This window comes from Symphalangus syndactylus, chromosome 11 (genome assembly GCF_028878055.3).
Source record: "Symphalangus syndactylus isolate Jambi chromosome 11, NHGRI_mSymSyn1-v2.1_pri, whole genome shotgun sequence".
NCBI classification, from domain to species: domain Eukaryota; kingdom Metazoa; phylum Chordata; class Mammalia; order Primates; family Hylobatidae; genus Symphalangus; species Symphalangus syndactylus.
The window spans coordinates 127,187,868-127,202,048 of record NC_072433.2 but is presented as its reverse complement, the minus strand read 5'-3'; the positions used below and the strand labels follow the sequence as shown (position 1 = coordinate 127,202,048).

Genomic DNA, 14,181 nt, shown 5'->3' with positions numbered 1-14,181 from the left:
TGAGTGCCTGTCACACGCTATGAATTCAGCCGAGCCTCTCTGATGCATCTTCTCATTTGCTTCTTCCCAGCCATGACCCTGTGGGGTAGACACCAGTGTTATTTCCATTCCACAGATAAGGGAATTAAAGTTCAGAGAGTGGAGGTAACTCACCCAAGGTCACACAGCAAAGCTCATCCAATGGCACTGGAAGTCAAGCCCCATACTGCTCATACCTAATAAAGCAATACAGGCTCCATGAAGATTTGAATCCAGTTTAATAACTGAGGTATCTCTAGTGCCTAGGGTAGTGCTTACAGTAGGCATTCAAATGGCAGAAGGGAGGCAAAGGAGAGGGGCAAAGGTGGGAAGGGAAGGAGAAAGATAGGGAAAGTGGGAGGGAAAAGAGGCGGGGAGGGGGAGGAAGGGCAGTGTCTCTCCAGTGGCGTATGTGTGAAACCTGCCTAGTTACCAGACCGTCTGGGGGACTTATTATAATAACGCGCCCCAGCCAAAGTGGTGAAATATCATCATTCTTGGTCTCTCCAGGGAGAAAGAAGAAGGATACAAAGAGGCTGAACAGATAAATAAAAGAATGAATTGAGACCAGGCATGGTAGTTCCTGTCTGTAATCCCAGCAGTTTGGGAGACCAAGGTGGAGGATCGTTTGAGGCCAGGAGTTGGAGACCAGCCTGGGCAACACAGCAAGACCCTATCTACACAAAAGTTAAAATATCAGTCAGGCATGGTGGCACTCACCTGTAGTCTCAGCTACTTGGGAGACTGGGCAGGAGGATCACTTGAGCCCAGGAGTTCACAACTATAGTGAACCATCATCAGGCCACTGCACTCTAGCCTGAGCAACAGAGCAAGACCCTGTCTCTAAAACAGAAAGCAAGAGAGTGTACCTGCGTAAGCGAGTGAAATGGTATTACTCAGCAGAAGGGGAGAATGACAGGGCAGAGATTTCAAGCCAACATCGTGTCTCATGCCCACCAGAATGAGCTTCATAAGAAGGTTCTAATACCCTGTACTTTCTTTTCTATATATATTTATTTTATTTTACTTTAAGTTCCAAGATACATGTACAGAACGTTCAGGTTTGTTATATAGGTATATGCACATGCCATAGTAATACCCTATGCTTTCAAGATCCCCCTTGGGTGTTTCTGATGGGCAGCTAGGCATGGGATGGGCAAGTTGAGAAGAGAAAGCAGCAACCCGCAGTCCACTCTCAACGTGGCCCACTTGTATTTACCATGAATGCCAATCCTCTCACCCCTTGTGGGGGAAGGGAGGGTGGCCACCCCAGCTGCAACAGGTTTCTGGGCCACCTGGGGGTGGAGCCGGCCAATGCAAACAGTCAAGAGGGAAGATGGCCACCTCCACATGGGCAGTTTCAAAGCAGGGCTCTGGCTCTGTGCCACAAGAGACCAACTTCCCTCCGAAACCAGGAGAAGCCTTTCAGAAAGCAGTTTGATCACACTCATGATAGGATACATCAAATTAAGGATGACACCAAGCTACCAAAGTCTACCTGTGGATGGCCAACTTTAGCAGCCACGCAGCATAGATGAGGGTGCAGGCAACAGGTACTTTTACACCTTGTGGCTGAAACACACAGTGGGGCAACCTCTTTTGCGGGGTGCTGCCAAACTTCCCTTTAAAGTTAAAATATGTCATACCCCCATCCTGGCTAACACGGTGGAACCCCGTCTCTACTAAAAATACAAAAAATTAGCCAGGCGTGGTGGCAGGGACCTATAGTCCCAGCTACTTGGGAGGCTAAGGCAGGAGAATGGCGTGAATCCAGGAGGTGGAGCTTGCAGTGAGCAGAGATTGTACTACTGCACTCCAGCCTGGGCAACAGAGGGGCACTCTGTCTAAAAAAAAAAAAAAAAAAAACCATATGTAATATATATATGCCACACCTTCATCTCAGATATAAACCTCCAGGAAGCTGTCCTTCAGATATACCCATACATACAAATGAAGAATAATGCAATGGTCACCCTTCTCTACCACTGGAGGGAATATAAATGGTGCAGCCACTTTGGAAAACAGTCTGACAGTTCCTAAAATGATGAAACTGAGTTAGCATATGACCCAGCGATTCCACTCCTAGGTATATACCCAAAAGAACTAAAAACAGACATCCACACAAAAACTTGTAGAGAAACATTCTTAGCAGCACTATTTATATTAGCCAAAAGGTGGTAACAACCCAAGTGTCTGTCAACAGATAAACTGTTGGAATAAACTGTGGAATATCCATACAATGTATCACGATTCTGCCACAAAAAGGGAAATTTCTGATCCATGCAACAAAGTGGATGAACCTTGAAAAATGCCGAGTCAAAGAAGCCAGTCACAAAAGCCCATATATATATGATCCATTTCTATGAAATGTCCAGAACAGAGAGGTTTATAGAAACAGAATTAAATTTAATGGTTGCTTACGTCTGGTAGCGGGGATGAGGGGATGGGGTGATGGTGAAAGGTACGGGGTTTCATCTTGAGGTGATATAAACATTATACATTTGATTGTGGTGCTTGCACATATATATAAATATACTAAAACCACCACAGTATACATGCTGCATACAATGGGTGAATTCTATGTATACTATGTGAATTATGTCTCAATAAAACTATTATTAAAAAAAAAAAGGATACAAGGCTGGGTGAGTTGGCTCATGCCTGTAAGACCAATGCTTTGGGAGGCCAAGGAGGGAGGATCACTTGAGCACAGGAATTCGAGACGAGCCTGGACATAGTGAGGTCCAATCTCTACAAAAAAAATAAAAAATTAAATTATCCAGGCATGGCGGTGCACTCCCATGGTCCCAGCTACTTGGCAGACTGAGGCAGGAAGATCACTTGAGCCCAGGGGGCTCAGGATACAGTGAGCCATGAACATGCCATTGAACTCCAGCCTGGGTAACAGAAAGAGACCCTGTCTCAAAAAAATTAATTAAAAAAAAAAAAAGAGTACAATGATAGTCACTTCGACTAATAACAAAAGCCTGGAAACAGCACAAAATGCCCCTCTCTGGAGTTAAACTGTTACATCGAGGCCTGTGCCATTGTATGTCACGTGTCCAAGAAAGAATGAGATCAATGCGTGCTGATAAGAAACCACCGCCAACGTCATTATTAATTAACAAAAAGAAGTCAAGGTGCAGAAGTGTACAAGAGTTCCCAACTGCTTTTTTTTTAAATCGACACATTATGCAAACATAGAATATTTCTGGAAGATAAAAGTAATTGGTAATGAACTTGCCTCAGTAGCATGGGTTAGGGGCTGGCATGGAGAAACATTTGAGTTGACTCCTTAACACCCAGGAATATATATTTCAGTTAAAAACTAGTTAATTTAAAAACACAAATTAGAGCAAATCTTTGCAACTGAAAATTGCTTAAGTGCCTTTACTCTATTTGTTAAAACCAGTCTTAGGAAACTTTAGGATCTGAACCAGTTGCCCAATCTAAAGGAGGTAGGGGAGGAGAGACACCTCTACTTGGACCAGACCTGCATTTGAAAGCCATAAAACATTCAACAACTCACTCTCTCTGCTTGGAGACTAAAGCAAAGGCCCCTGACTGCTATGGCGTGCAGTAAAACACAGTACCATTTGGCGACCAAGCTATGAGTTTCTGCAGGCTTGGGCTAGTTCGCCCTTAACAGGACAAACGACTCCACCAGTTGTGGGAACCAGACGATCCCTGATGCTGTCAGACAGGGCACAGAACCACCAGGCAAGGAGAGCTGCATGAATGTCATTTCCAAGTTGGCTGACCTCAGCTTTGGTTATTTCACCGGAGTTTTCCCGGCTGAACTTCCTCCACCTGCTGTAAACCTCATCAGAGATCCACACAAACTGGCAATGCTTTCATTTTAAGAATAAAAGAACACACCAAACCAACAATAATCACAGTAATGACAAGATAGGAAGGTGGACAGGTGCTCAGGCCAGGGCCCCAGAGGACGGGCAACACTGCCCCACCCTGTGAGTACTCACAGAAGCCCTCGATCTTGTCAGCGGTCTTGCTCCAGGCCACCTGCCGCGTCTCCATGATCACCTGGACGGTCCTCCGCTCAGGGGTGGACTTGCGGAAGCTGAACACAGTCATCACCGTCCCCAGCTCCAGGGCTCTCTTGATCTGGCTCTTCTCATATTCCGCAAGGGAATCCACATTGACTATGGTGGACATGGTTGGCCACTCCAGGGAGAAGGAAGGAATCGGGAGAAATCAGGAGGCTGAAAGGGCAGAATTAAAGAGTGAACTGATTTTAGTACTGAAAGGGGTTTAGTTAACAGGGCATGAACTTCAGGAACCAAAATCCTGTCTCATGTCAATCAGGATGAGTTTTAGGAGAAGGTTCTAGTGGCAAGGCATCGCTGGCCACTCAGAGAGCTAAGGCAGGACACAAAGGGTTAAATGGAAACTGAAGTGTGAGAAGAGCCCCTGACCTCAAGGACCCAACCGTTACCTGGGCTTTGAATAACCAAATCACCCTGACCTGGCAGTGAGCCCCTCTCTCCCCACCCACTCTTCTCCTAAAGAGTATTTGAATAGCCAAAGCAGCCCACCCCGGCTCCCACCTCTCACCCCGATCTCCAACAGCCTTCTCTATCCCGTCTAGAGATTTCTAACCATCTCTTTATTCCTGAGCCAAATTAAGAACAACAACAACAAAAAATGAAATAAACGGAAAACAAACCAAACCTGCAGAATCGTCCATGGAGACCTTGGCAAATGGTTCCTCTACACAGAAATGAGGATAAAAGGCAGGAAATGTCAGGTCTTGGCAGCTTCAAGTTCAAACCCTAGAGAAGGTTCCTGCTGACTGTGTGGCTCTGGGTAGACTGCTTGACCTCTCTGTGCCTCAGTTTTAGCCTTTTTAAAATGGGAGTGTTCAGAAATGCCCCAGCGAAGCACCTGGGGTGACAGCCAGCACCGAGCAGGTGTCCTTGATTGCTGTTTATGCTCCTGAGTGGTCAATGTCAGAGAGGTGCTTGGGCCCAACATCTTGGAGGAATCCTTCCGTGGACTCTCTCACAACCACTTCCAACGCATCTCACCCTTTCACCAGCTCCTCCTAGGATATCATACTTGAACTATTCTAATCCTGCTCTCCCCACTTCTTCCCTGACCTGCTAGGGTCAATTCTCAGACACAGAGCCAGAAGGATCCTTTTAGAACATGAATCAAATCATGTCACTCCACTGCTCAAAATCCCTTATTCGCTCCCTGAGCCCTCACTCTGTAGCATCCCCTTATTCTGCCTCCTAAATCCCCAGAAACACATTGCCTGCCCCCAAAATAGGACTTAGAGTGAAGGGGCTCCCCAGGCCCTAGAGCTGAACCACCAGGGACCCCCTTGTCAGCTAGGCTGCAGCCACTACAAGAAGTCACTTAGATCCTCTGGGCTCATTTCCAATCCCATAAAAGAAGGTAACAGTATCCACCATCTAAATGTTTTCGTAAGGCTTAAACAAGATAATGTATCTCAGGCCTTTAAAACAATGATACAAAGTCAGCACTCCTTAGATTAAGCTATTGTTAAAATTACCATTATTTGTTCTGTTTCTTTCCCTCCAAGTCCCTGTAGGTGCCTGGAGTTGTTACTCTGTAGCTCTCAAGGTTACAGAGTAGCACTAGAGAGACCTTTCCAGGATCCAAAGGCGGAGGAATAAGAGGCTGGTGTTCAGCCAGGGCTGTCTGTGTTTGCAGCCCCGCTTAGCCTTCTGACAAGCTGCTCTAAATCTGTGCCTCGGTTCCCTCATCTGTCAAATGGAGGTTAAATGCCCACAAGGGGCAGCTGGGAGGACAAAAAGCTACAATGTATGCACAGCCTGCAGCATTTAGCAGGGTCTCAGTTAACATTAATCAGCCATTGGGGAAGGCATTAATTAAATGTCAACTCTGCCAGGTACTGAGCTGGGGACGAGGATGCAAATGAGGGGAATGGGGAGGGGCCCAGGATTTGCCCTTTGCCCCCACCTCCATCTACTGCACACCCATACCAAAGGGACCTCCTCGGTCAGCCATGCCAGCAGCAGGAGATAATTACACCTGCTCTCTGCCCATGCGGAAACAGACTAATCAACTGAGAATTCTAATGTAGTTACAAGTGCAGCAGCAGAAGCATGCATTGGGGGAGCGGCAGGCAGAGGGCAGCAAGAAGGGCCCCTAAATTTAATCTGGAGTGAGGCTAGGCACTTAAAGGGCTCAGAAAAAGCTTTCAGGGGAAAAAAGCAGGCATCTGAATTCAATCTTGCAAAAAAGATGAAGCAGGAGGAACTGGCTTTCAGTTTAAGCAAAGGCTGGGAGGCAGAACAGAGTATGCTAAAAAAAAAAAACCCTGCTGAGAGTTAATGTGCATCTTACCTTATCAGGAGAAACCCAAAATGACCTCCTGATCATCAGCCAGGACAAAGGGATGAAGAAGGTGGCCCCATGGCCCATTTCATCCTTATTAAGCAGCCGTTTATTGGGCCCTTCCCCAGGTGCCAAGCACCTGTCACGTCTGGTTCATCTCATTTATGTAAATGGGAAAAACTGCAGGTGAAAACTGAAATCCTAAGAGGTCACATTACTTGATCAAAGTCATGTAGACCAGCGGCAGCAAAAAGATCAAAACCCTCACCTGAGTCCCAAGCCCCTAGTGCAGAATCCTGTGGCAGAATCTGGCCAGAGAATAACTGATTTGCCAGTACTTGCCCCTCTCAAAAGAGGTTAAGGGACTTATCCAAGGTCACACAGATAGAAAGTAGCTGAAACTGGATTTGACCCAGGTGCCAACCACAAAGCTCTTCACTATGTTGACTGTCCCCAGCCATGCATCCTGGAGTTCCCCACTCCCAGGTCTCTAGGCCGTTGTCCACTGGAACATAAGTAGGAAACACAAGCCCCATTATAACACCTTCAATTACACAGAAACCAGGACAAGGGACCAGGCTCCTCAGTTCTTTCCAGCCCTCACTCTGGGAGGGTCTTGGACTTAACCTTCCCCAGGGTTCCAGTGACTTCCAGCTTCGAAGCCCAGTGGATCAGCTCAGCCATAAACACCAGCCTTCCATGCTGCCTCTCACCAATTGCTTTTTAATAGCTGCTCACAGGTTGCCCTAAAAGAACAAAGGTGGAATTTACACTCTCACCTACAGTGGCTGACACCATTCCTTTGAATACACTGTATCCCCTCTGATGCTGCAGGGCGGGTGCAGCAATAATGTCCCTTGAACTGTTGGATGGGCCTTTACCACTCAAGTATTTGCCTGTGCCCCATTTTAACAGAATTGTTTTGTGAGATTTTGGATGAAATCCTGTACTGGATTACCATGCAGACAGCACTGAAGAGAAAAAAACTTCCTTGATTTCTGGTTTGGGGTTCTTGTATCTCATGAAATGACCTTCTAAATAAGCTTACGAGATACAAGAACATGAATGAGTTTATGAGATACAATTGGAAACAGATCTTCATGGCCAAAAGATCCTTGGAGTCCACCATTCAAACCCTGCCAGCACCCAGCTCAGGCCTCCAGCGTTCCACGCTTTAGCAACTATAGCAGGGAGGTCTCCAAGGCCTTGACCCCGGGGGAGAGCACCAGCCACCACAGCAACTTCCATTTTGCTTCTGCTTTTTTTGTTTTTTTCAAAAAAAAAAAAAAAAAAGAAAGAAAAAAGAAAACAAAAAGCCTTGAAATCCCTTTTTTGTTCCTGTTTCCCATTCTTAATGGGTAATTCTATAAAATGACTTATTTTGTGAATACAAACATGACTGAGTTTGAATAACTGATTTTTGCCATTTTTACATTTCATTTCCTTCAAAAGGACATTTTCTTGTATCTCATAAGCTCATTCATGTTATTGTATCTCATAAGCTTATTTAGAAGGGCATGAAATGGGCCGGGTACAGTGGCTCACGCCTGTAATCCCAGCACTTTGGGAGGCCAAGGTGGGCGGATCACGAGGTCAGGAGATCGAGACCATCCTGGCTAACACGATGAAACCCCATCTCTACTAAAAAAAAAAATACAAAAACTTAGCCGGGCGTGGTGGCACATGCCTGTAATCCCAGCCACTCGGGAGGCTGAGGCAAGAGAGTGGCGTGAACCTGGGAGGCGGAGCTTGCAGTGAGCCGAGATCGCGCCACTGCACTCCAGCCTGGGCGACAGAGCGAGACTCCTTCTCAAAAAAAAAAAAAAAAAAAGAAGGACAAGAAATGAGATACAAGGACCCAAGGAAGTTTTTTTCTCTTCAGTGCTCTCTGCATGGTAAGCCAGTACAGAATTTCATCCAAAATCCCACAAAACCATTCTGTTAAAACGGAACACAGGCAAATACTTGAGTGGTAAGGGCCCCTCCAACAGTTCAAGGGACATTACTGCTGCACCTTACACCCACTCTGCAGCATCAGAGGGAATACACTGTTTTCAAAGGAACAGTGTCAGCCACTGTAGGCGAGAGTGTAAATTCCACCCCTGCTCTTTTAGGGCAACCTGTGAGCAGCTACTAAAAAGCAAAACACGCATATGCTTCAATCCTGCAATTGTACATGTACAGAAAGACATGCACAAAGATGCAATATGTATGACAGAAAATCATGGAAGCAATATTTGCAATAGAAATACATAAAAACAGGAAACAACTGCTCATCAATGTGGGGGGCCTCCTGGATAAATAGTGGTGCACATGCATTGAAGAACACTCAGTAGCTATCATAAAGAATGAGGATGATGGATAAGCAATTTGATCTGGAAAGATTTGTGAGGTCAATAAAAAAATAAGTTTCAAACAATAGTTGCAACTGTATGAGTATAATACAATTCCATTTTTATAAAGGCAATCTGCTGGTAAATCCAAGAGAGGGGTTACTATTTATCGGAGGCTGGGAGAGGGTAGAGGATGCGACTTGACTTTATTTATATTAAGTGATGATGTAACGGGCAAACTGTTCTCTTTGTGTTCTTGTTGTTTTCTAAATTAAGAAGTGTTTGTGTTTGTTTGTTTTGACATGGAGTCTCTCTTGTCACCCAGGCTGGAGTGCAGTGGCACGATCTGGGTTCACTGCAACCTCCGCCTCCTGGGTTCAAATGATTCTCCTGCCTCAGCCTCCTGAGTAGCTGGGATTACAGGCGCCCACCACCACGCCCAGGTAATTTTTGTAGTTTTAGTAGAGATGGGGTTTCATCATGTTAATGAGGCTGCTCTGGAACGCTTGACCTCAAGTGATCCGCCCAGCTCGGCCTCCCAAAGTGCTAGGATTACAGGCATGAGCCACTGCGCCTGACCAAGAAGTGTTTTCAAAAGTTTTCTCTCCAGCAGCTTTCCACTGACTCTACCCAACGAGTGCAAAAGGGCTATTCATGGAGTCTGTGCTTTTCCTCTTCCAGAGGAACTGCCCATACTCCAGTCGCTGGCGGGGGGAGGCAGCCGCATCATTGGGTGACTTAAACATCAGTGAGGCTCACAATGAGGAATGTCCCTGAGCTGGTATACACGTGACTGCACACACACCTTTGCAAGAGAAACTGCTTGAGGCTGGCATAGACTTCAAAATTCTGTAAAACTTCCCCACAGAACTGTAGCTAAGGACGACAGCCCGTGCCCCAGAGAATGCCCTTGAACCAGAGAGTCAGGAACTACCCAAGGACTCTCCATGGATGCGCCCTGATTCTCAGCGAACCTCGTGTAACAGCAATAAGCCCCAATTCTCAACACAACCCTGGAAAATAGCCTTGGGTGGCTCCAGTATCCAGAGGGGGAAACAGACTCAAAAAGTTTCTTCAACTTGCCCAGGGTCACATTGATGGAACTGAAATTCAAATTAACTTCCGATGGGCAAGGCCACCTGTTTCCCTCGCGCCATGTCACCCCTGTACCACCCCGCCCCCCCATAGTTTCTCACGCTAGTTCAAGATTAGGGTACCAAGACAGACCCGCCCCACCCTCCTGCTGGAATCCACGCGCTCCCTGTCCAAACGGGGCACATCTTTAACCTGAACTCTTGCGCTGTTTGGGTAATCCCCTCTTTGGGATTCCAAAGCACAACAAGGAACACGCACAAACACACATAATTACGCAGACAGTTGCGGAGCGGGCGTCGCGAGCGTCCTGCAAGCTCTCCAAAAGTCTCGGGGAAGGACTGCGCCTCCCGCGGTATCGCTCCCACCCGCCACCCGCAACCACCGAAGTGAGACGGGGAAGTGTGGCTCCGAGCGTCCGCGAGCTCTGCGCACAGGGGCGGTCAGGAGAGACGGCGCCACCCCACGCAGAGCCGCTCGAAAAGAGGAGTTTTGAACGCCAGCCCCACACGACCCCTGACCTTCCTCCCGGTCCCCATTCAAAGCTGGGGCCGCCCCACCGCACGGACCAGAGAGGTGGCGCCGGCCCGGGGTGAGGAAGTGGCCGGTGGCTGGGCCAGGATCCCTGCCGTCACCAAACGGACCCCGGGCACGGCGGGCCGGGGTCCCCGTGGGTGCGCCCCGTCCCTGCCCGCTCCGGGTAAGCCAGGACGCAGACCCCCTCGGACGCAGCGCCCTGGGCGCCGGTCCCCGTGGGGCGCAGGTCCCTAGGCGCCCTGCCTGCCTCGCTCCCGACGGGGCAGCTCACCTGGCCGTGCCGCCCGGGCACAGCTGCCCGCCTGCCCCGGATTTGGGCTCCGGGGTCCCGCGCACAGCGGCCCGCGTCCCGACTTGGGTCACTCAGCGCCGCTCACGCCCTCCGCCGCCGGCGCTCGCTACTTCTGCTTCGGCCGCGGCGCCGCGCCACGTGATCCTCGCGGGCCGCCCTGTGCGCCGCCCCGCCCCGCCCCAGGCGCACCCAGCCCGGTCCGCCTCTCCGAGCGCACCCCGAGCGCAGCGTCCCCGCGCCCTCCCCGCCATGGAGCGGCCCAGGCCTGGAGCCCCGCCTCTGCGTGCCAAGGAAAAAACTGAGGCAGCCCGAGGGGAGGCTACCGGCCCGAGGCCACTCGGCCAGATACAAATGGAATTCCCCAATATCATAGCATTCCTGGAGCGCCGGCCGCAGTCCAGGTGTTTGCCGTATACTTAACACACTCCCGGCCGGCCGGGCGCCCGGGCTCACGCCTGTCATCCCACCTCTTTGGGAAGCCTAGACGGGAGGATCGCTTGAGCTCCAGAGTTCGAGACAGCTGTGAGCTAGGATGAGTGTGGCCGAGAGGCACTCCGTCTCAAAAATAAATAAATAAAAATTAAAAATAAATGTACTCCTCACAATCACCCGCCAGGAATTGCCAATTCATGGCCCTAATTTGAAGCCCTCGTTGAGACTGCGCTGGAGTCAGACCACCCCTTACTGCTACCTTAGGCAGACCACTTAAAAACCGACAGGCTCGGTTTCCCCATCTGTAAAACGTGATCAACATAGTGCCAACCCCAAAGGGAGTCAGGAGCAAAGATCCCCAGACAATTGTTGTTCCCTTTTCCTGATCTCGTGAGAAGCTAATATGTTCTTTAAGAAATTTACTTTTCCGTTCATGTGTTGCATGAAGCTATCTGATTCAAACCCTTCGTATGCTCTTTAATGGAGATATCTTTGTTGTGACTAGAGCCAGCTTCAGGCGCACCTAGACAGCTGTCAGGCACTTGAATTTCCCTTCCAAGTTGCTTGAGTTATAGCTTGTTTTTTCAAAGAGGCAGGGTCTCACGCTGTCACCCAGGCTGGAGTGCATTGGTGCCATCATATCTCCCCACATCCTCGAACTCCGGGACTCAAGCGATCCTCCTGCTTCCGCCTCCTGAAGAGCTGGGACTATACACGCACACCACACTTGGCTAATTTTCTCTTTTTTCAACATGAGGTTTCACTATGTGGCCCAGGCTGTTCTTGAACTCCTGACCTCAAGCAATCCTCCTGCCTCTACTTCCCGAAGCACTGGGATCACAGGCATGTACCACTGCTCTGTTACAGCTTTTTTTTTTTTTTTTTTTTTTTTTTTTTTGAAACAAAGTCTTGCTCTCTTGCCCAGGCTGGAGTGCAGTGGCACGATCTCGGCTCACTGCAACTTCCACCTCCCAGGTTCAAGCGATTCTCCTGCCTCAGCCTCCTGAGTAGCTGGGATTATAGGTGTAGGCCATCATGCTCGGCTAATTTTTTGTATTTTTAGTAGAGTCACGGTTTCACCATGTTGGCCAGATTGGTCTCAAACTCCTGACCTCAAGTGATCCACCCACCTTGGCCTCCCAAAGTGCTGGGATTACAGGCATAAGCCACTGCACCTGGCCTGTTATAGCATTTTTTAATTGAGGAATATCACTCTCACTGTCAATGTTGTATCCCAAGCCATAGGACTCATTTGCTGACTTTGCAAGATCTGTCGATTCATTTCTTTCAGCACTCCCAACTGGTGTGTATACCTGTGCTCATCACCACAGATCACTTAACACATCAATTTTTTAAAGAGATCTTGGAAGGACTCATTATGACATCAACCACTTGAAGTCATGGGACCAATTCCCCAGGGAAAATGACTACAACTAGGGGCAATTTCTTTGTCTCTTTTTTTTTTTTTTTTTTTTAGAACTTCAGCTTGTATTTATTTCAACCAATCTTTTTCACACTTCTGTTTTAGTATGTGTTATATAATGTACACAATATATTAGTACAGTCATATATATGTATAATTTATTATTACAAAGCCTATATGGATAGGGGAGTGGGTTAAGTCACTTGCTAGCAAAATGAGATTGCATATAATCAGAATGTGTGGAGACCACTCTAGGGAGCCATGGCTCCTAAATCCTATCTTGACAGATGCCAATTCTGGCTGGATTTTTCTCTCATCTGTGGGAACCAAGCAAAAAAGCAAGAACATGAAGAACGGGCTTCTGTTTAATCTATGCCTGTGAGCCTATAGTACTTTTGAGTTAAAATGTCCATTGTATGTGAGATAATGGTCATCGTAGATGGCAGTTTGCTTTTTTTTTCTTCGTGTTTTTAATTCATTTTCTTCTTTGCCTCGTTTTTTGCTAACCAACCCCCGGCCCAACCCCACCCCCCAGATGAACAACTGAAGGAATCAGTGGATTGAAAAAGAGTGCTGGGGGCCCCTCATCTCTTTCTCAAACTCTGACTTGGTTGTTCAAAATAAAAATAATCTGCTCGGTGCAGTAGCTCATGCCTGTAATCCCAGCACTTTGGAAGTCCAAGGCAGGCGGCTTACCTGAGATCAGGAGTTCACAACCAGCCTGGCCAACATGGTAAAACCCCCTCTCTACTAAAAATACAAAAATTAGCCAGGTGTGATGGCACACACCTGTAGTCTCAGGTACTCGGGAGGCTGAGGTAGGAGAATTGTTTGAACCCAGGAGGCAGGTTGCAGTGAGCCAAGATGGTGCCACTGCACTCCAGCATGGGTGATAGATCGAGATTCCGTCTCAAAAACAACAATCATCATCATCATGAAGGTGGCAGGCGCTATTCTGGGAGGACTCTAATGCAAAATGACACTTCTTTTCCAAAGGATAATGAGAGGGGAAGGAACCATTCTGTGTATTCTTTCTTTTCCATGGAATAAAATAGGTAGGGAAAAAAACCACTCTGAGCCAGGTGCAGTGGCTCACGCCTGTGATCCCAGCACTTTGGGAGGCTGAGGCGGGCAGATCACGAGGTCGGAAGTTCGAGACCATCCTGGCTAACAGGGTGAAACCCCGTCTCTACTAAAAATACAAAAAAATTAGCCTGGCATGGTGGTGGGCGCCTGTAATTGCAGCTACTCAGGAGGCGGAGGCAGGAGAATGGCCTGAACCCGGGAGGTGGAGCTTGCAGTGAGCCGAGATTGCACCACTGCACTGTGGCTTGGACAACAGAGCGAGACTCCGTCGGAAAGAAAGAGAGAGAGAGAGAGAGGAAGGAAGGAAGGAAGGAAGGAACCACTCTGTGGGTTCAGACACATGCGGTGGAAAGGCCCTGTCGAAAGAAAAGGAAGAAAAAGAAAGAAAGAAAGAAAGAAAGAAAGAAAGAAAGAAAGAAAGAAAGAAAGAAAGAAAGAAGGAACTCTGTGGGTTCAGACACATGTGGTAGAAAGGCCCTGTCACAGGTTAGCTGTCAGAGGGCTAGAGGGGGTTAAGTCAGTGGGTGGTGGGGACAGGATTTGAACTTCAGCCTGTCTGGTGTCAGAGCCCATGGGCATGCTGACCTGCCATCCATCCCCAGATTAAGAAGAGGCCTTCA

At 48.1% G+C, this 14,181-nt stretch overlaps 1 protein-coding gene across 13 annotated transcripts in view; it reads right to left on the bottom strand.

The window, feature by feature from the left end:
• The window catches only part of PLCG2 (phospholipase C gamma 2), a 178,017-nt gene extending 167,202 nt beyond the window's left edge, over positions 1 to 10,815 (bottom strand). For 2 of the 13 annotated variants that reach the window (XM_063612481.1, XM_063612486.1), the window contains exons 1-4: positions 10,600 to 10,773; positions 6,376 to 7,112; positions 4,711 to 4,749; positions 4,002 to 4,241 (exon numbers count right to left, since the gene is read on the bottom strand). In XM_063612481.1, coding sequence (XP_063468551.1) covers positions 4,002 to 4,194 — 193 coding nt within the window. In that variant the 5' untranslated portion in view covers positions 4,195 to 4,241; positions 4,711 to 4,749; positions 6,376 to 7,112; positions 10,600 to 10,773. Of the gene's footprint in view, positions 1 to 4,001; positions 4,242 to 4,710; positions 4,750 to 5,557; positions 7,113 to 10,068; positions 10,254 to 10,599 lie in introns of those variants that run through there. The other 11 variants (XM_063612480.1, XM_063612487.1, XM_063612479.1 and 8 more) reach the window with 7 other exon arrangements.
• Between the last annotated feature and the right edge of the window lie 3,366 nt (positions 10,816 to 14,181).